This window comes from Gossypium arboreum, chromosome 11 (assembly GCF_025698485.1).
Source record: "Gossypium arboreum isolate Shixiya-1 chromosome 11, ASM2569848v2, whole genome shotgun sequence".
Classification (NCBI taxonomy): domain Eukaryota; kingdom Viridiplantae; phylum Streptophyta; class Magnoliopsida; order Malvales; family Malvaceae; genus Gossypium; species Gossypium arboreum.
The window spans coordinates 129,230,414-129,253,695 of record NC_069080.1 but is presented as its reverse complement, the minus strand read 5'-3'; the positions used below and the strand labels follow the sequence as shown (position 1 = coordinate 129,253,695).

Sequence of the window (23,282 nt, the reverse complement as noted above, 5' to 3'; positions counted from 1 at the left end):
TTTACGAGAAAATTTTGCAAGAGGTTGCACATTACAAAGTTTTCAAATCAACGACAACCAAGTAGAAGGGTCTATGCCACGATCATTGGGTAATTGCAAAGATTTGAACCTTCTCAATGTTGGGAACAACTACTTAAATGACACTTTCCCAAGTTGGTTAGGAAGTTTGGATCATTTACAAGTTCTTATTTTGAGATCAAATGGATTTTATGGTCAAGTGGATAACTATAATATTACAGCTTCCTTCACTCGTTTACGTGTCATTGATCTTTCCCACAATAACTTCAATGGCTGCTTGCTTACCTACCAAATTTTTTGAAGTTTTGCGTTCTATTAGAGAAGAGCATAAAAAGAAAGATAAACCAGAGTACATGATGGAGGAATCGACTTATGGACAGGGGTATTATGATGTGCAAGGTTTATCTTTTACAGCAAAAGGGTTGGTAATAGAGTTTCAATCAATATTAATCAGCTGGATGGTAGTTGACTTTTTGAACAATCAGTTCTTCGGAAAAATTCCTAAAAAGCTTCATTCACTTATCGTCCTAAACCTTTCTCATAACTGCTTAACAGGTCCCATCCCATCATCATTAGGTCATTTAACAGAGCTTGAATCATTAGATCTCTCATCAAACAAGCTCCAAGGGAGAATTCCAACAGAGTTAACAAATCTTGGATTCTTAGAGGTGTTAAACCTTTCTCAGAATAATCTCAAAGGACACATTCCTCAAGGCAAACAATTTGACACTTTCACCAGTGATTCCTATACGGGAAATTTGGGTTTATGCGGTTTGCCATTATCAAAAAGCTGTGATAATGATGGGAAAACTCCTGCCAGATTCGATAGTGATGATGATGATGATGAAATGAATTGGAAATTTTCTATATTGATGGGGTACGGATGTGGGTTGGTGTTGGGATTGAGCATGGGATACATTGTATTCACAACTGAAAAACCATGGTGGTTGATTAAGATCGTGGAGCGAATTCAACAAAGATTTTCAAAAAGGTAGAGAGGCGAATTCTTTAGCGGATTTATTTCTTTTGAAAAACAAGCTATGGACACAGCAGAAAACTTCAGTGCTTGGTGGTAGGTGGGCATTTTACTGTAGCTGTTTTATAACTGTGCTGCCTAGGTGTTTTATTGTATGTTGTGTTGCTTGTATTATGTTTTCCAAGGTCCTCTCTCATGGTAGCGTTCCCTTTTCTATTTTTCTCTGGTGCATTAGCTTGAAATGGCCGTCTTAATCCACACTTTCTGTTTATTTCCCTATCTTTTTAATAAAATTAATGTGTCTTCGCCAAATAATAATAATAAGATTTGCAATAATGAATGGATACTCCAAGGAAATTTAATTGCTCCCAGAAAAAGAGTTTGTGAAGAATCAAAGATTTTTTAATTGAATCTGAATCGTGATTTTATACAATACATTCTTTATTTGTTTTTAACTTGGAATCAGATTTAGTTCGATACAATATATATTCATCTTTGTGAGTTTAATTTGTTGCATCAGAGATTTGGATTTGAATATATAAAAAAAGGGCTTTGTGTGTATTATGTTTTGGGAATGAATAATTTAAATTTTTGTGTTTTGGGGATTAAATATGTCAACATGTATTCTGTTTGATCTTATTAAACAGCAGCCTTGTGTTTGCTGTTTTTCTATTAAGGTCCCTCAGTTTCATCTCAATTTTTGGATGACATTTTTTTATCTTATTATACAGCATGACATTTTTTGTTTAATAATTTTTATCACAAGAAAAAAGAATAGAGTAATGTCTAATGACATTAAATAAAATGATATTTAAGAAAAGGAATAAGCAATGAATGTATTGCTTGGTTTTGAATATAGAGAATAAATGTAAAAAGTTAATAAAGATGTGGTTGGGTAATGGTAGATTTTAGATAGCATCAGTTCATGTATAGGCTGAAAATTGAACAGAGAAGCAAATGGTGTGCGGATGGTTGGGCTTAAAAAGGAGTTGTTCTTTCTGCTGTTATTTTTTTCTTCACTTGCTTTATTAAATAACTTATTAAAACTTGCCTCCTTTGGAGGATGTATGGGACCATTGAAGCAATCAGAGGTCAGCAGAGTTTTCCCATTTCAGTTGGGGCTAAGCCTTGCGTTTTCTTTTTGGCTTTCCTTCCGTACCATTTATTGTATGCATTTCTTACTCAAATTACCAGTCAAAGTATTTATGCTGTGCCTAAACCTTTAGAATCCAAGTATTAACATCACAGGAATAGAACAAAACAGGTCAACCCAAGGCAAAACAGACCCAAACAATACATCAAAATAGCACGCCTAAGAAAATGAGAGGAACACAAAGATAGAAAGAGAGAGGGTTTAAGATTCCTTGTCGGTATTTATTCAACCCATGCGTTAATACAAATTACAAAAACCTTCACTTACAAAATTCATTATTGGACAATCATGTCAGCTTTGCACATCACAAAAGAAATTGAATACAAACAAATCTATATATGCTTTAATAAAAGTGTTTTTATTTTTATTTTTTGAATTATAAGAGGGCAAAATCTTAACAGGAAGGTGATTAACACAACTTGAACCTAGGGCACATTTGGGTGTGACACCTTAATCATTAGGCCAACATATAAGATTCAAGAAAAGTGTTTTTATTGAAGAATAGTTAGGTATCATCTTTTATTTGCAGGGTAACCTATGTAAAATTTTGCTTTTCTTATTTATAATCAATTCCTAATAAACCAAAAGATTTTATTTGAAAATAAAATCACAAGTAATTATGAATTTATTTAACTAATTTGAAATAACATTTGATAGTAAACCAATTTACATATTTATTATACTTAACTTTGATTAATTATTAAATGAAATATCACTAATTTTGAGTTTATTATTTGGTTTTTATTAGGTGTACAACTAAGGTTGTGAAGTAAAAAATAAAAATAAAAATTGGGCTGTCATAAAAGTTTGGACCAAAGAATCAGTTGAAGGACCATAATAGAAATTTGACAACTTTATTTTGGAAATTTATTTGTAAAAATATTACTTTTAAATTTCTTGATTAGGATAATATTATATCCTTTTAAGTTATTTTAGATAACTCTTTAATATTAGATTAGACTAAAGAGTTGAAGTAGGAATAGAGTTAGTTTTTGATTTCTTTTATTTATTGCTCAGCATATGCGCAGGCAAAAGGCAACTTATGTTTTTCAGAATCCAATTGCTAATTGAATTGTTTATCCTGTTTCAATTCTTTCTTTCTTTTTCACTTTGCGCCATCGCACCTCCCACCTTTCCTTTCCTTTATATTTTTTTCCATTTAATCTTTATTAAAAACCTCCATTAATATATGCCTAAATTCATGTAGTAGCTACATTTCCATCTAGCTTTTAAGTTAATAAATACTTCAGTAGAGAGCGGTGAGATATGAAATCGCATTTAAAAACCTTCAATTCAGTATATGGTGTTTTTTCAATTTAGGAGATAAACACTGTGATCTCACATTTAAACGACTCATGTGGTTGAGGCTATTGGTTCGAGTTGAACCCTTCTAGTTCGTAAGTCTATTAAGATCTAAATTGTAGAGGCATGTTTCGCAATTATTCGTTTGGTAAAGGTTAATTGTTAGGCGTTCCCATAATTAATTTACACACGGGTGGGTTGGCGGTCTGAAGTATTCTTGATCACTATAACTAACTTATCGATTGAAGGAGAAAATTTGTTATTAAAGATCAATTAGAAATCAGAGCAAAATTGAGCCTAAAGTTGAAATTTCATATACTAGTTTATTTAATTAAACTTTGCTTCTGCTTATCTTTACTATTATTCTTATTTTATTAGATTTAAATCATTCACTTTATTTTTGCACATATCATCATATGTCGTCACACGACAGTTGCTTAAACACGCAACATGATTAAATTAAGCAACAATTTTAAATATTTAAATTTTTTGGAATTGATACTACTTCCTAGACTACTATTTATTTATTATTTAGGCATAGAAATATTATTTTTGCTTAATTCAACACCCATTAACATTTCAACAACCTTGAAATCTAAGGAGTTTATTAAGTGATAAACTCAAAAAAGAATTACTTGGGTTAGGTCAATGTAAATCTTTTGTGAATTTATACACATCATCATGGCCATATATATTTTTTCATTTAATTGGATAAAAAATATTCAGTTACAATTTCTGAAATTTGTTTGAAATTAGATCGATGATCTGCAAATGAGAGGATGAAGATTATATTTCAGGATTCCCAATGTGATCTTGAAATCTATTCGACCTCATGACAAGAATTTGCTGATTCTACAGATTAATTTCCTAACCAATTCAGAAATGTATCATTTTCAGGTAATTGTTTCCCAGATGTAGAGTCTTCAAATTCTTGCAATTAGCCAAAGGTTGTAGAATTGACCCTTCAAATCAATAGTTGTTCATCCGATAATCTTTTAACGAACAATGTTCCTCGACTTTTATAGTGAAATTTATGCATATAGAGGTTCAAGTGTAAAAAAGAGTGGCTTAAATTTTGAAGGCATTCTGGAACAAATCTCAATTTAATAAGAAAAAGATTAATTAAGAGAAATTTCGTCCAGCTAACAGCAGCAAGTGAGGAATAATGATGATACAACTTCTTCAAATCAGGATCACCACCATATTTAACTCTGTCCCAATCGGATAAAAAACCCAGCAATGAAGAAGAAGGGAACTCAATTATTTGTAAAATAAACATCTCAAATTTTAAAACCATAGACAGAAATCCAATATTAATCCACGGAAATCCATAGTATTAATCCACGGCAGAGGTGGGAAAATATTCCAATATTTGGTTCAATCATAAATGGTCCACACAAAAAGTTTAATTTGATATGCATTAATATGAGAAAGTTTGTATTACTTGTTCACAATGGTGGTCATTCTTTTCGATTCAAGTTTTCAATGTAAGTCCATTAAACCAACTACGACTCAGCCCTGCATAACAAGTAAGAGATTAGAACCAAAGTCATCTCACCAAAACTAGAAATAAAAATTTTATAGCTAAGAAAGAAAAAATTAAGTATTTTTCATCTCAATATTTATTTTTTCTGATATTACAAAATAGTTTCAATCAAAGTTGAGGATCGGGATCAAACATACAACAATCATGGGACTCTAAATCAAACAATGTCACTCACTGTCATCCACTTGTCCCCCAATACTTTTCTCTGTTTTTTTTATGTCAATGAGTTTTTTATATTTAGAGGAACACTAACTTGGTAGTACTTCCGTTGATAGGAAACAATGCAAGGCCGACCCCGTGTAATTTTCACTCAAGTTGAAAATGATGGTTTAGAGGAGAGCAGTGTCGAGAGGGAAGCCAAGAGACGGTGGAGATGCATCCATGTGTGGTGGTGGGGAAACATCACATTTTATTTTTTATACTTGCTGTAATGTTTATGTTGATGAGGTTGTGGTTGTGGTTGTGGTTGTTGTGGGCTACTGTTTTTTTTTAATAATTTTAATAATTTATTTTTTATGTATTTTTTTTACAGTTTTGCATGTTTTTATGATTTTTTTTAAAATTATAATTTTTAAATATAAAGGAGGTTGATGTATAAACTTTAAAATAAAATTTGTTATTATATTAATTAAAATATATCATGTGATCACTATGTTACTTAGTCAACGGCTAAATGATTAAAATAAACAATGTCAATAACATCAATTGTAGCACCCCAAACCCGGCTCAGAAGTTATGGCCGGATCCAGCATACCACATCGAAGCGTTAAAAATTTTTTTCCATTCTAAGTCCAGAAAATCGTACTTGATGTTCAAAAGATTAATTCATTAAGGGTTAAAGTGAATGGAAGCTGTGCACCAGGTAGGAAACCGGAAAAGAGGTGGTGAGTCCATCGGACTGCTTAAGTACCAAGCTCCCTTCGGATCCAATCCTAGACATGCATACCGCCATTGCCACACCTTAACGTCATGGATATTTCTAGGAAACCGATTTGATTAAGTCATTTTTAGGAAAAGTGATTAATTTTGGAAAATACTTTCATTGCGGAAGCTTTGCCTGTTGTCGTGTTATTTTGAAATCAATTGTTGTTTTTTTGAAAACGCGTCCTAAAGCTATCCAGTTTCAACAGTTAAAATAAGTAATACCTATCTTAGTAATACATATTAAAACCATCAAAAATAAATAAGCGGCCTTATTACATTTAAAAGCCCAAAACCTCAAACGTAATTAAAAGGATGTCCAGTTCACCAGAAGAAAATCAAACTTTCAGAACGGGTGGCCACTTCGAATTCCCTCACGCTCCAAGCCCACTATGGTTGGGGATTTCTGCGTGGATGAAAATAAAAGGGGTGAGTTTGGGAAACTCGTGTGGAAGGAAAACCCATTCAAAGCCCAAGTCAGCTCAAGCCTATTGGGCCTAAGCCCATTCAGTAATAAATGGTAATCGGCCAGAGCCCTTTTCAGATTACAATAAACGGGCCTTAGCCCTTATTCAGATAACAGTATGGCCCATAGGCCCATTTCAAAATACATGCAACACCAATAAACATATGCAAGCCCATTTGGGGAGACTACTCAGCCCACCAACCACTACACTCCACAGTACTAGCCATACACTCCATGTGGGAATAGCTCAACCCACCCATTAACACTCCACAATTGCGGCTTTTTTGCTCGTTATCAAGAATTGAGGCAAAGCCTCCAGTACGTGGACAAGCCACTTTCAGTACTTCCTCCGTCAATATCCCAATCCCATGCATCAGATAATAACAACATGGCATGCAATAAATAACAACAGTCAAACATGCATTTAAGTCAATTTAACCCTAGGGATATTTCGTAATTTATCTCCTAGGGGTAAAACTGTAAATTTTTCACTTTTAAAGGTATTTCAGTAATTTATCTATTTTAGGGTTTTTCATGCATATTCCTACCTTTCACGTACTACAGAATCACGTACCGAGGGTTCTTACCGAATTGGGTCCGTTGGCCCATCATTCCAATTTTGACCCATTAAGCCCAAAAATATCGAGGGCACAGAAATCATGCACTTTGCAGTCCAAACATTGCAGCTTACCAAAAACATTAATCGATTTACCTCACGAGCATTCACACACTCGCAAATCTACAAAATACCGATTTTTGGCATTTTGACTTTTCGACTTTTACCGATCTAGACTAAGAAAGAGGGTGTTAGTTACACACCTGTTTGCGACGATATGCTGACGAGATCCACACACGAACTGCCTACAATTGGATTACTAACACGTTAATCTAACTATTCAAACACGAACTACATATTAACCTCTTACAATATTCAGCCAACCACACCTACAGATCTTAGTAAGCTTATAAGAAATCAATAAGCAACTCATTAACAAATTTTTGTCAATGTTTACCACATAATCATAATTTCACTGCAAGCTGTCTTCCTGAGCAACAGTTACGAAATCATTTATAACTGGAGCTACGAAACTCCAAATCAAGTGCCGTTAATTTTCCCTGAAAATAGACTCATATATCTTCTCTCCATAAAATTTTCAGAATTTTTGGTTTAGCCAATCAATACCAAATTTTTCTCAAAGTTTCCCATGTTTCACTGTTTGACTAATCTGACCACTCTTCATTACGACTCAAATTTCTCATTGTACAGAATTCAAAATATGTTCTCGTTTATTTCATTTGAAACTAGACTCAACAAGATTTAATTACATAATTTATTCAGCTTCTAATTCATCTCCCACAATTTATGGTGATTTTCCAAAGTCACATTACTGCTGCTGTCCCAAGCAGATTTATTACCAAATCACTCTTTCACACCTAACTTGCATGCTTGTTATTTAAACATGTATATCACCAATCAATCATCACATATCTATGATTTTACTTAAGTATAATCTCCATTTCATCATTTTAAAGCACAACATGTTAGCCGATTTTTTCCCCTTAGCATCTAAGGCACATGCATGCTCATTTGTTTGGCTCAACTTCACCTATCTTCCATTTTTCATCAAAAGAACATGAAACAACAACCATTTCCTTCATTTTAATTCATGACTAAATGCTCACAACACAACTAAAACCAAAATATGCTTCAAGAGTTAAGGTAGAATCAAGAAGAACTCATGAACATCAAGATAGAAGCAAACTACCATGAACTTACCTTCAATTTTCTTCCCCAAGTGACCAAACATTCAAGAGCTTTCTCCTCTCCTTTCTCTTCTCTAGCTTTAGGCTATGATGAACAAAGATGGACAAAACTTTGTTCTTTTCACCCATTTTTCTTTTAATAAAATTTCATATTTCATCCATTTAATTCTTTAATACAAAAGACATGAAATGCCCATCATGGAACATTTACCTAAACCATTATCATGGAACATTTACCTAACCCATTATCATGGAATATTTACCTAATCCATTATCAATTTGTACCATAAATTATGGATATCAAGTGCACATTTTGTCTACAACAACATGATGGCTGGCCACTTTATGTAAAATGGGAGGTTTGTCATGCAAATCCTCCTATTTTGCACTCCTATTTATTTGGCCACTTCAATTTAGCCTATAGAATTTTCAAACATTTTCGCATAGGTCCTATTTCATAATTTCACCCCCTTTTTCTTATGGAACAAAAATTAACTAAAATTGCCGGGTTCTATCTTAAGCTTGGGCCTTCTAAAGGCCCACTAACATAATTAAACCTATGCCAACATTTACAGAATTCCCGAAAATTGGGGCGTTACATCAATGACAAATTTGTAACATTTAATCATTGAATGGCCAAAACAAAAAAAAAATATTAATAGTTGGGTGATATACGATGGTGTAGTTTACCTTTATTTTAAATAATAAAACTATCATATTATTAAACTATGTCTATACATTGTTATTCATTTAAACTCAAAAGCCCATACAATAATAGTTAGGAAGGTTTAGATAAAATACTAAACTTAAAAATTTGATTTGGACAAAAAATTAGTCTAAATATGGATCAGACCTAGAATCCAATATTTAAAGCTTGAACTTCATTCAACTTATGTTTGAATCTCATAAAGTGTTAATTTTCTTGTCCCTTTATTTATCCTGTAATTTATAATAAATGAAAATAAAATATATAATACTATAATAAAAATATTAAATAATATATTACGTTGTTTTTATTTTAATTTTTATAAAAATATAAAATTATTCAATAAAAAAATTATATTTATCTTATATATAAGTAAGCGAAAAGGGTTTGGAATAATCATATACATATATCAAAGAATTTGAACCAAACATTAATTTTTTTTCAAATCAGATAGGATTTAATCAAATAAATATAATGTAAACCCAAACTTTAATATTGGGTTAACTTTAATAGTAAAAAAAAGAAAAAGTACAATACAACAATGACAGTTTAGAGCAAGTTTGTAAGTAACAGATGAGTAAATATGAGTAGTTTAAGTCATTATAAATGCTTGATTGATTAAATTTATATGGAAAAATATTTAATACACCGTTAATATATGAGTTTGAAGCATCATCAGTAAATAACTTGACATGTCATCAATAAATAAATAAAAATAACTAATTGTAATAAAATTATAAAATGATCGTTAATAACTTTAGATTAAAATTTCTACATAATTGAATTTTTAACTTATTTAAAATTATTAAAATATTAACACATTATTTTAATATATTCATTTAAACATTTTACTGAATTAATATATAATTATATAAATTTTATTTTTATGAAATAAATAATTTTTGAACACATTTAAGTCCAAATAATTTAAAAGTGGAATAAACAATATAAAAGTTTTCATGTTAAGATATCAACCGAGGACAAAGTAAAAATTATATTAATAATATATATAAGAGAGAGACCTACTTACATCGGTGTAAAATTTCTAATTTAAAACTAAAGAAATTTTATACCATTTCGTTTCTTTTATACAATTAATATTTTAACAATCAAACTGTCGAATTATTGATATAATTATATTTGTCATGCTTGTAAATTTTTGAATCAGTCTAATATCTCTACTATATTGATCTAAAATATACTTTTTTATAATATTTTTTAATCATCACGACTTTTAGTTACGCTACATCCATGACATTTTCCTACTTTTCGCCAAAAAGGTCATGAAAGCTCAAAATCACTTTTCGTGACCTTATTCTGGTGTTTTCGTGACGTTATCAGTTTTGGTGATAGTTAAAGAATACTGTCCTTTCCGCTCCGTAAATGTGTTTTTCTAAAAGAATAGTTGATGTTTTATATGGAAGGGAGACTTTATGTAAATTTTCGCCTTTCTAAATTAAAATTAACAAAAATTCAAATTGAATATAAATGCACAACTAAATATAAATTTATTTAACTAATTTGAAATGACATTGTTATAACTTATTATATATACATGAAACCAAAGGAGTCTATCACATGATAAAGTCAAAAATAATGTGATAATAATTATTTACTTGAGTATACATCACAAGTAACTTAAATTTTAATCTATGTAGGACAATATTCTACTACATTGATAATAAGATTTAAGAATTTGTTAGATTTGGGATTTTTTTTCTTTTCTAAAATAAATATTTTGATTGAATGGTTAAACTATAAAGGTTACAGTATATTCCAAGTTTCTATACTGCTTATATATTTGGAAATTAGTCATTATTTTTTTAAGAATTTAGTCTATCTATTTTTCAAATTTAAAATTCAGGTTCAATTGTTAAAACAGTTAAAATTATTTTGTAAGATTTGTTGGTGTAACATTCTAAAGTTTTTTTAAAAAATACTCATTCAATAATCATGTCACAAGAAATGGCATTATAGGTAGACTTGGATTTAACAAAAAATTAACAATGTTAACAATTCTTTAAATTTATTTTAGAATTTTAATTAGAATCAAATATTTAAACTAATTAATAGCATTATAAACATTGATGTATCAATTTATATAAAAATTTCAATAATCAAGATTGAATATCAAATTTTAACATAATATATGTACCAAAATTGAAATTTAACTATTTTTATATAATTAATGTACAAGCCCAATTTTGGACCCAAAACCCCTAACCCAATTTACCCAAAACACTAAACCTACCCAAACCCCAAACGGGCCCAATGCCTAACATCGGCCCGAAATTAAAACCAAAATTAAAAAAAAAACCCTAGCCTAAATCACCTATCCCACCGCCCCTAGTCACGTCGACAGCAAGTGGCCTCTGCTGTAACGCCCCAATTTTCGGGAATTTTGTGAATGTTGGCATAGGTTTAATTATGTTAGTGGGCCTCTAGAAAGCCCAAACTTAAGATAGAACCCGACAATTTTAGTTAATTTTTGTTCCATAAGAAAAAGGGGGTGAAATTATGAAATAGGACCTATGTGAAAATGTTTGAAAATGTTATAGGCTAAATTGAAGTGGCCAAATAAATAGGAGTGCAAAATAGGAGGATTTGCATGACAAACCTCCCATTTTACATGAAGTGGCCAGCCATCATGTTATTGTTGACAAAATGTACACTTGATATCCATAATTTATGGTACAAATTGATAATAGGTTAGGTAAATGTTCCATGATAATAGGTTAGGTAAATGTTCCATGATAATGGGTTAGGTAAATGTTTCATGATAATGGGTTAGGTAAATGTTTCATGATAAGAATTTCATGTCTTTTGTATTAAAGAATTAAATGGATGAAATATGAAGTTTTATTAAAAGAAAAAGTGGTGAAAAGAACAAAGTTTTGTCCATCTTTGTTCATCATAGCTGAAAGTTAGAGAAGAGAAAGGAGAGGAGAAAGCTCTTGAGTATTTGGTCATTAGGAGGAGGAAAATTGAAGGTAAGTTCTTGGTACCTTGCTTCTATTTTGAGGTTCATGAGTTCTTCTTGATTCTACCTTAACTCTTGAAGTATATTTTGATTTTTAGTTGTGTTTTGAGCATTTAGTCATGAATTAAAATGAAGGAAATGGTTGTTGTTTCATGTTCTTTTGATGAAAAATGGAAGATAGGTGAAGTTGAGCCAAACAAATGAGCATGCTTGTGCCTTAGATGTTAAAGGGAAAAATCAGCTAACATGTTGTGCTTTTAAATGATGAAATGGAGATTATTCTTAAGTAAAATCATAGATATGTGATGATTGATTGGTGATATACATGTTTAAATAACATGCATGCAAGGTATGTGTAACACCCCGAATTTGGGCCTAGAAGTATTGGGCCTTGAGTGTGGGTCTGTAAAGAGGTTTTATATAAGTATTTAATTGTGCAATGAAATAACACAATTAAATGTTTGCTATTAGTGGTTAATGGCTTTGAGAAGTGTTGGAGAAATCTTGGGTTCAAACTTGGGCTTTAGCAAAAATTTTGGTATTAAGTGAAAAAAAAAACTTGGATGCTTGGATGAGGGTTTTTAAATTATTGTGTTAAATAAATGACACAAGGAAGCTTGTAGTCTAGTGGTTGTGGTGTCATTAAGGTTGTATGGGAGCCTGGGTTCAAGCCTTGGCTCTTGCAATTTATTTTGTTTTTTAAAGGAACCAAGAGTTGGTGTTGAATTTAAACTCTAATGTTGGAGGATCCCACATCGGGAAGCTAATATAAGAGTGGTTGTGAAGTCGGCTTTAAATAGAGGAACCATGAAGAGTAAATGTACCTTTCTTGGTGATCCCTTTCATTGTATGGCGTGCTCGTTTGGGTTGGGCGTCGGCTAAGAGTGCTCGAGCGTGGATTAACTCCAGTCTCCTATCGGTGTGTATTTATCACTACTCTTGTTGTTGGATGGCTACTTGGACGCGATGGTAGAAAGGGCCATGTGGGCCCAATAGGCCTACGGGCCTAATTGGATAAGTTGTTTGATTGTGTAGTAAATATTGGACTAGGCTAGGTGAATCGCATATCTGTGGCTAGGTTTGGGCTAAAAGGGCCACACGGCGTGTGGGCCCATTTAAATGAGAATAGGCTTTAGGCCCATTCGTATTGTTATCCATGTTTAGAATACTTTAGTTTACCAATTCTTGAAATGCCCTCGACTTGTAAAATTACCAAAGTACTCGATTTACGAATTACCGTTTTACCCTCGGTTTATATAATTCTTGTTTTACCTCGATTTGTAAAATTACCGTTTTACCCTCGATTCTGTAATTCTTGTTTTACCCTCGGTTTACAAAATTACTATTTTACCTCGATTTACGTAATTCTTGTTTTACCCTCGGTTCTGAATTACTATTTTACCTCGATTCTGTAATTCTTGTTTTACCTCGGTTCTGTAATTATTGTTTTACCCTTGATTTCTGTAATTCTTGTTTTACCTCGATTTATAGAATTACCGTTTTACCTCGATTTATAAAATTACCATTTTACCCTCGATTTCTGTAATTACTGTTTTACCTCGGTTTACGTAATTACTATTTTACCTCGATTTATAGAATTACCGTTTTACCCTAATTTACATAATTACCATTTTACCCCGATTTACATAATTATCGTTTTACCCTCGATTTACGTAATTCTTGTTTTACCCTTGATTTTCTGTAATTCTTGTTTTACCCTCGATTTACAAAATTACTAAAATACCCTTGGTTTGTGAAATTACCGCAATACCTCAATTTGTAAAACTACCAAAATACCCTGTATGGTAAAATGACGAATATGCCCTTATGTTCCGTATGGTGATGTGCTTAGGATTTACATATATTGATATTGGATTAGTTAAGTTTGAGTGATGTGGTGGTTATCGAGGCGATTGATTTTGGAAACGTTTCAACTTCAACCCATAACGGTGTGTACTAACCTCTAAATAGCTTAGATTAATATTTCTTTGAAAAGTCAAAGCTTCATATTTTAGTGATTCGGAATTAATATTTAGATCTATTTTCACGCACGTTTAAGTTGGATTCACAAAGGATATGGGGTAGGAAGGTATTTGGAACGTTCTTCAATGAGTAGATCTCTTGGTAAGTATTCGAACCTTCTTTCCATTTGTATCTTGTGGTTTAAGAAAAGTTGAAAACCCCTCTGTCGACTAAGGCTAAAAGGGTTTTTGGTGTTATTTGGTTTGTTGGTACTAGTGAGGATTAAAGGCTACCGATCGAGGAGTGTGTGAAAAGCTTGGATCATCGGAGTGACTAAATCTAGTCATCAACTTCGGCAAAGGTATGAACCCAAGGGCCATTGTGGATGGTGGCCGAATGTGTAAGTGATGATAATAGGTAGTTTTCGATTTGGTTTAATATTAACATGGTCTAATCTATAAGTGGTTGATTATAGGAGAAATCGAATAGGAGATCTCGTCAAGGAGTATCGCAAATCAGGTGTGTAACGAACCCTTTTCATAGCTTAAAGTGATAAATCTTAAAAGCAAAATGCCAAATTCGGCATTTCGAGGACTTATGAGCAAGCGAACGCTCACTAGTTAGTTAGAATCGATGAGATGATGATCGAGAACGATGGAAACGGTAAGAATGTGATTTTTGGCGTTCTTGGTAAGTTGGGCCTCGAGGGGCCAAAGTGGGGCCCATTGGGCTTTCGGGCCCATTTGGGTAAAAATTGGTAGAAAACGGAAATCTGTTATATGGCATGATAAGACTTTTAAAACCGTTATGGAATATAGGCTAAATGGGCCTAGATGACGAAATTGGCTAAGTAGGGCCCATTAGGGGTTTTAGGCCCAATAACTCGATTTCGCTAAAAATGGGCCAAAATCACTGTTTGCACCCATGGATTGTTAGTAATCGTTAATGAACATGGAAACCCTAATTTTTGGTAAAATTATGAGATTACCCTTATACCATGAAAATGACCGTTTTGCCCCTAGGTAAAAATGACCATTATACCCCTAGGGCTTATGTATGATTTTAATACATGGGATTTTGATAAATATGGTATGTATGATATGCACATGAAATGTATGATATACACATGATATGTATGATATGCACATGAGGTAATCATAAATGCATTGGGTTGGGTTTTTATATGGATGGAGGAAAATCAAAAGGGCTTATGCCCCAGTTATCAAAAGGGCTTATGCCCTGCTTATCAAAAGGGCTTATGCCCATTATAAAAGGGCTTATGCCCTGATTATTGAAAGGGCTTTTGCCCGATTATTAAAAGAGGCTAGGCCTCCAGTTATATGATAAAGACTATCTTTGCCGATGGAGAGTATGGCGGGGTGGGTCGAGTTAATCCCACATGGTGTGTTGGTTGGTACGGTGGAGAGTAGCGGATGGTGGGTTGAGTAGTCTCCCAAATGGGTTGCATTCTTTCATTGAAATTATATGTGATATTGAAATGGGCCTAAGGGCCATACTGATTTCTGAAGAAAGGCTTCGCCCAAGAATATGAAATTTTGAAAAGGCTTGACCCGGTGTTATGAGATATGAAATATGAAAAGGGCTATGGCCCAAGACATGTTTTGAGATTGGATTTGGGCTTAGACCCAACAGTCGCTATTGTTTAGGGCTCGAAGGGGCTTGTTGCACACTGAGTTTCCAAACTCACCCCCTTTCCTTAACCTTGCAGGTGAGCCTTGATGTGGGGACTTGGGCCGGAGGGGATTCAGAGTGGCCACGGTGATTGTCTTTGGACTTTTAAATAAGCGTCGGTTTTCTTTAAATTTTCTTTAACTATTATTTATTTTTGGGTTGTAATAAGGCCAATTTTAACTTTTCTTTTATTTCTTTTCGGGATTACTTTAATTTTAATAACTTTAAACCTGGTTGATAATTATTCAAATGGGCTAGACTTAGGACGTGTTTTCAAAATGATACTTGTTTTCAAAATATCTCAACACCACGATTAATCGATTTATCAAAGACGTCCACTTAAACAAATTTAAACTCGATATGACAAAGTGTGGCTATGGTTGTGGGCATGTCTAGGATTGGATCCAATTAAAGAGCTTGGTACTTAAGCAGCCTTCATGGCTCACCTCCTCTATCTCGGATACCTACCTGGTGCCCAGCTTCCATACACTTTGTTAACTCAACAAAATATATGGTTTTAAAACACTAAAAACGGAACGTGGGTTTTCAACTCCAATGTGGCACGTCAAATTCGGCCATAACGTCTGGGCCGGGTTTGGGGTGTTACAATTAGTGGTATCAGAGCCTAGGTTGCAACAACTCGGCTGTGGATCGGGTCCAAAAATGTTTTCGGAAATTTAGGCCTAAGAAGGGTATTTTTGGAAAAACCTGACTTTTGAAAACAAATTTTTGTTTAAAGGAGATAATCTCCGAACTTGTTTTTTTTATGATTGAAAAATGGATTTTAAAAAGTTTAAATCTTTTGAGTTCATCTTAAAACTGAGGAGGTGGCATACTAAATCCCCGGCACCAAGTCTGTAAGTACTTTTTTTCCTATCTTGTAATGCTTTGAAATAATATCGTAGTTAGAATCGAGCCTTTTGATATGAAACGTAGATAGGGTAGAACTAAAACCCTAAAAGATTGAAACCGTGGTTAGGATATGATTCTATAAGAACAAAAACTTGAAAATACTCTCTCTGCATAAGACATATGAATAAATAGTAAAACTTTTGAGATCTTTGTAGTTATTTGATATGTGTCTTGGTAATGTAGAGTATTGATATGGATTCGAGGGTAAGCAAAGTCCGCCAACTTGTAACGGTAACTCGGAGCTTGGTGCCGAGGCCTTGGCCGAGATAGTAAGGAAAGTGGTAGAGAAAGTATTGGATACCAAAATTAAGGAAATTAGGGAAACGCTTCAAGTAGGGTGCTTGGAGTGTAAGAAAAGGAAGGATTCTAGTTCTCAGAAAATGTGAAACATGTTACGGCACGACCAAACTATCCAATCTGCAAAGACTGCAACGGACGTCATCCTGGTGAATGCCATAGGAAAACAGGAGCATGTCTTAGATGTGGGTCCAAGGAGCATCGAGCTCGGGGTCGCCAAGTTTATTTTATTTAAATATGTGTTATGAATTGTATGCGTGCTTGATAAATGTTTCTTTACTTTGGTAATTAGATGTTCTGGGTTGTACTAAGAATTATTTTTAATTAGAGTGCATAGCGGAAGCATAGAGGTTTGACTTGAGTAATACGGTTAGTTGATAGTTGGAAATTTCGAGGACGAAATTTCTTTAAGGGGAGTAGAATTGTAACACCCCGAATTTGGGCCTAGAAGTATTGGGCCTTGAGTGTGGGTCCGTAAAGAGGTTTTATATAAGTATTTAATTGTGTAATGAAATAACACAATTAAATGTTTGCTATTAGTGGTTAATGGCTTTGAGAAGTGTTGGAGAAATCTTGGGTTCAAACTTGGGCTTTAGCAAAAATTTTGGTATTAAGTGAAAAAAAAAACTTGGATGCTTGGATGAGGGTTTTTAAATTATTGTGTTAAATAAATGACACAAGGAAGCTTGTAGTCTAGTGGTTGTGGTGTCGTTAAGGTTGTATGGGAGCCTGGGTTCAAGCCTTGGCTCTTGCAATTTATTTTGTTTTTTTAAAGGAAACGGACTTTGGCCTTTAGACCTTATAATTAATTGGGGATAAAATATGACACAAAAAAAGCCTTGTGGCTTAGTGGCAAGTAGCGTGTGGAGCATTTAAGGGGAGGCATAGGTTCGAATCCCATGGCAAGCAAAGAGCATTTATTTTGCTAACAGGGGGCAAGAGTTGGTGTTGAATTTAAACTCTAATGTTGGAGGATCCCACATCGAAGCTAATATAAGAGTGGTTGTGAAGTCGGCTTTAAATAGAGGAACCATGAAGAGAGTAAATGTACCTTTCTTGGTCGATCCTTTCATTGTATGGCGTGCTTTCGTTTGGGTTGGGCGTCGGCTAAGAGTGCTCGGAGCGTGGATTAACTCCAGTCTCCTATCGGTGTGTATTTATCACTACTCTTGTTGTTGGATGGCTACTTGGACGCGATGGGCGAAAGGGCTATGTGGGCCCAATGGGCCTACGGCCCAATTGGATAAGTTGTTTGATTGTGTAGTAAATATTGGACTAGGCTAGGTGAATCGCATATCTCGTGGCTAGGTTTGGGCTAAAAGGGCCACACGAGCGTATGGGCCCATTTGGTAGAGAATAGGCTTTAGGCCCATTCGTATTGTTATCCATGTTTAGAATACTTTAGTTTACCAATTCTTGAAATGCCCTCGACTTGTAAAATTACCAAAGTACTCTCGATTTACGTAATTATCGTTTTACCCTCGGTTTATATAATTCTTGTTTTACCTCGATTTGTAAAATTACCGTTTTACCCTCGATTTCTGTAATTACTGTTTTACCTCGGTTTACGTAATTACTATTTTACCTCGATTTACGTAATTCTTGTTTTACCCTCGGTTTATAGAATTATTGTTTTACCCTTGATTTACGTAATTCTTGTTTTACCTCGATTTATAGAATTACCGTTTTACCTCGATTTATAAAATTACCGTTTTACCTCGATTTACTGTAATTACCGTTTTACCCTCGGTTACTGTAATTACTATTTTACCCTCGATTTATAGAATTACCGTTTTACCCCTAATTTACATAATTACCATTTTACCCCGATTTACATAATTATCGTTTTACCTCGATTTCGTAATTCTTGTTTTACCCTTGATTCTGTAATTCTTGTTTTACCTCGATTTACAAAATTACTAAAATACCCTTGGTTTGTGAAATTACCGCAATACCCTCAATTTGTAAAACTACCAAAATACCCTGTATGGTAAAATGACGAATATGCCCTTATGTTCCGTATGGTGATGTGCTTAGGATTTACATATATTGATATTGGATTAGTTAAGTTTGAGTGACGGTGGTGGTTATCGAGGCGATTGATTTTGGAAACTTTTCAACTTCAACCCATAACAGTGTGTACTAACCTCTAAATAGCTTAGATTAATATTTCTTTGAAAAGTCGAAAGCTTCATATTTTAGTGATTAGGAATTAATATTTAGATCTATTTTCACGCACGTTTAAGTTGGATTCACAAAGGATATGGGGTAGGAAGGTATTTGGAACGTTCTTCAATGAGTAGATCTCTTGGTAAGTATTGAACCTTCTTTCCATTTGTATCTTGTGGTTTAAGAAAAGTGAAAACCCTCCGTCGACTAAGGCTAAAAGGGTTTTTGGTGTTATTTGGTTTGTTGGTACTAGTGAGGATTAAAGGCTACCGATCAAGGAGTGTGTGAAAAGCTTGGATCATCGGAGTGACTAAATCTAGTCATCAACTTCGGCAAAGGTATGAACCCAAGGGCCATTGTGGATGGTGGCCGAATGTGTAAGTGATGATAATAGGTAGTTTTCGATTTGGTTTAATATTAACATGGTCTAATCTATAAGTGGTTGATTATAGGAGAAATCGAATAGGAGATCTCGTCAAGGAATATCGCAAATCAGGTGTGTAACGAACCCTTTTTCATAGCTTAAAGTGATAAATGCCGAAATGCCGAAATTCTAGCATTTCGAGGACTTGTGAGCAAGCGAACGCTCACTAGTTAGTTAGAATTGATGAGATGATGATCGAGAATGATGGAAACGGTAAGAATGTGATTTTTGGCGTTCTTGGTAAGTTGGGCCTCGAGGGGCCGAAGTGGGGCCCATTGGGCTTTCGGGCCCATTTGGGTAAAATTGGTAGAAAACGGAAATCGTTATATGGCATGATAAGACCGTTAAAACCGTTATGGAATATAGGCTAAATGGGCCTAGATGACGAAATTGGCTAAGTAGGGCCCATTAGGGTTTTAGGCCCAATAACTCGATTTCGCTAAAATGGGCCAAAATCACTTTGTTTGCACCCATGGATTGTTAGTAATCGTTAATGAACATGGAAACCCTAATTTTGGTAAAATTATGAGATTACCCTTATACCATGAAAATGACCGTTTTGCCCCTAGGTAAAATGACCATTATACCCCTAGGGTTTATGTATGATTTTAATACATGGGATTTTGATAAATATGGTATGTATGATATGCACATGAAATGTATGATATGCACATGATATGTATGATATGAACATGAGGTAATCATAAATGCATTGGGTTGGGTTTTTATATGGATGGAGGAAGATCAAAAGGGCTTATGCCCCAGTTATCAAAAGGGCTTATGCCCAGCTTATAAAAGGGCTTATGCCCTGATTATTGAAAGGGCTTTTGCCCGATTATTAAAAGAGGCTAGGCCTCGGTTATATGATAAAGCAGCTATGCTGCCAGTGGAGAGTATGGCGGGGTGGGTCGAGTTAATCCCCACATGGTGTGTTGGTTGGTACGGGTGGAGAGTAGCGGATGGTGGGTTGAGTAGTCTCCCCAAATGGGTTGCATTCTTTCATTGAAATTATATGTGATATTGAAATGGGCCTAAGGGCCATACCGTTTACAGTAAAGGCTTCGGCCCAGTAATATGAAATTTTGAAAAGGCTTCGGCCCAGTGTTATGAGATATGAAATATGAAAAGGAAAATGGCCCAGTACATGTTTTGAGATTGGATTTGGGCTTAGACCCAACAGTTGCTATTGTTTTGGGCTCGAAAGGGCTTGTTGCACACTGAGTTTCCAAACTCACCCCTTTCCTTAACCTTGCGGTGAGCCTTGATGTGGGGACTTGGGTGGGAGGGATTGAGTGGCCACGGTGATTGTCTTTGGACTTTTAAATAGCGTCGGTTTTCTTTAAATTTTCTTTAACTATTATTTATTTTTGGGTTGTAATAAGGCCAATTTTAACTTTTCTTTTATTTCTTTTCGGGATTACTTTAATTTTAATAACTTTAAACCTGGTTGATAATTATTCAAATGGGCTAGACTTAGGACGTGTTTTCAAAATGATACTTGTTTTCAAAATATCTCAACACCACGATTAATCGATTTATCAAAGACGTCCACTTAAACAAATTTAAACTCGATATGACAAAGTGTGGCTATGGTTGTGGGCATGTCTAGGATTGGATCCAATTAAAGAGCTTGGTACTTAAGCGACCTTCATGGCTCACCTCCTCTATCTCGGATACCTACCTGGTGCCCAGCTTCCATACACTTTGTTAACTCAACAAAATATATGGTTTTAAAACACTAAAAACGGAACGTGGGTTTTCAACTCCAATGTGGCACGTCAAATTCGGCCATAACGTCTGGGCCGGGTTTGGGGTGTTACAATTAGTGGTATCAGAGCCTAGGTTGCAACAACTCGGTACGTGGATCGGGTCCAAAAATGTTTTCGGAAATTTAGGCCTAAGAAGGGTATTTTTGGAAAAACCTGACTTTTGAAAACAAATTTTTGTTTAAAGGAGATAATCTCCGAACTTGTTTTTTTTTATGATTGAAAAATGGATTTTAAAAAGTTTAAATCTTTTGAGTTCATCTTAAAACTGAGGAGGTGGCATACTAAATCCCCGGCACCAAGTCTGTAAGTACTTTTTTTTCCTATACTGTAATGCACTGAAATAATACTGTAGTTAGAATCGAGCCTTTTGATATGAAACTGTAGATAGGGTAGAACTAAAAACCCTAAAAGATTGAAACCGTGGTTAGGATATGATTCTATAAGAACAAAAACTTGAAAATACTCTCTCTGCATAAGACATATGAATAAATAGTAAAACTTTTTGAGATCTTTGTAGTTATTTGATATGTGTACTGGTAATGTAGAGTATTGATATGGATTCTGAGGGTAAGCAAAGTCTGCCAACTTCGGGTAGCGGTAACTTCTGAGCTTGGTCTTGAGGCCTTGGCCGAGATAGTAAGGAAAGTGGTAGAGAAAGTATTGGATACCAAAATTAAGGAAATTAGGTAAAAATGACCATTATACCCCTAGGGTTTATGTATGATTTTAATACATGGGATTTTGATAAATATGGTATGTATGATATGCACATGAAATGTATGATATGCACATGATATGTATGATATGCACATGAGGTAATCATAAATGCATTGGGTTGGGTTTTATATGGATGGAGGAAGATCAAAAGGGCTTATGCCCCGATTATCAAAAGGGCTTATGCCCCGATTATCAAAAGGGCTTATGCCCGATTATAAAAGGGCTTATGCCCTGATTATTGAAAGGGCTTTTGCCCTGATTATTAAAAGAGGCTAGGCCTCTAGTTATATGATAAAGCTATCTTGCCGATGGAGAGTATGGCGGGGTGGGTCGAGTTAATCCCCACATGGTGTGTTGGTTGGTGCGGGTGGAGAGTAGCGGATGGTGGGTTGAGTAGTCTCCCAAATGGGTTGCATTCTTTCATTGAAATTATATGTGATATTGAAATGGGCCTAAGGGCCATACTGATTTCTGATAAAGGCTTGACCCAAGAATATGAAATTTTGAAAAGGCTTCGGCCCAGTGTTATGAGATATGAAATATGAAAAGGAAAATGGCCCAGTACATGTTTTGAGATTGGATTTGGGCTTAGACCCAACAGGCTGCTATTGTTTTGGGCTCTGAAAGGGGCTTGTTGCACACTGAGTTTCCAAACTCACCCCCTTTCCTTAACCTTACAGGTGAGCCTTGATATGGGGACTTGGGCCGGAGGGGATTCAGAGTGGCCACGGTGATTGTCTTTGGACTTTTAAATAAGCGTCGGTTTTCTTTAAATTTTCTTTAACTATTATTTATTTTTGGGTTGTAATAAGGCCAATTTTAACTTTTCTTTTATTTCTTTTCGGGATTACTTTAATTTTAATAACTTTAAACCTGGTTGATAATTATTCAAATGGGCTAGACTTAGGACGTGTTTTCAAAATGATACTTGTTTTCAAAATATCTCAACACCACGATTAATCGATTTATCAAAGACGTCCACTTAAACAAATTTAAACTCGATATGACAAAGTGTGGCTATGGTTGTGGGCATGTCTAGGATTGGATCCAATTAAAGAGCTTGGTACTTAAGACCTTCATGGCTCACCTCCTCTATCTCGGATACCTACACGGTGCCCGGCTTCCATACACTTTGTTAACTCAAAAATATATGGTTTTAAAACACTAAAAACGGAACGTGGGTTTTCAACTCCAATGTGGCACGCCAAATTCGGCCATAACGTCTGGGCCGGGTTTGGGGTGTTACAGTATGTGTGAAAGAGTGATTTGGTAATAAATCTGCTTGGGACAGCAGCAGTAACGTGACTTTGGAAAATCACCATAAATTGTGGGAGATGAATTAGAAGCTGAATAAATTATGTAATTAAAGCTTATTGAGTCTAGTTTCTAATGAAATAAACGAGAACATATTTTGAATTCTGTACAATGAGAAATTTGATTCGTAATGAAGAGTGGTCAGATTAGTCAAACAGTGAAACATGGGAAACTTTAAGAAAAATCTGGTATTG

General features: G+C 34.4%; 1 protein-coding gene and 2 long non-coding RNA genes across 3 annotated transcripts; all 3 read left to right on the top strand.

Annotated features, from left to right (window-relative positions):
• Positions 1-287: 287 nt before the first annotated feature.
• On the top strand, positions 288-1,013 carry LOC108472192 (putative receptor like protein 25). The gene has a single exon (XM_017773698.1). The coding sequence runs from the start codon at positions 288-290 to the stop codon at positions 1,011-1,013; it is 726 nt and encodes a 241-aa protein (XP_017629187.1).
• Positions 1,014-13,889: 12,876 nt separating this feature from the next.
• On the top strand, positions 13,890-15,765 carry LOC128283589 (uncharacterized). Its single transcript, XR_008273970.1, has 4 exons — positions 13,890-13,956; positions 14,071-14,155; positions 14,270-14,313; positions 15,524-15,765. It is a non-coding gene; the product is annotated as an uncharacterized LOC128283589 (long non-coding RNA).
• Positions 15,766-19,118: 3,353 nt separating this feature from the next.
• Positions 19,119-22,696, top strand: LOC128283590 (uncharacterized). Its single transcript, XR_008273971.1, has 3 exons — positions 19,119-19,241; positions 19,317-19,360; positions 22,455-22,696. It is a non-coding gene; the product is annotated as an uncharacterized LOC128283590 (long non-coding RNA).
• The last annotated feature ends 586 nt before the right edge of the window (positions 22,697-23,282 follow it).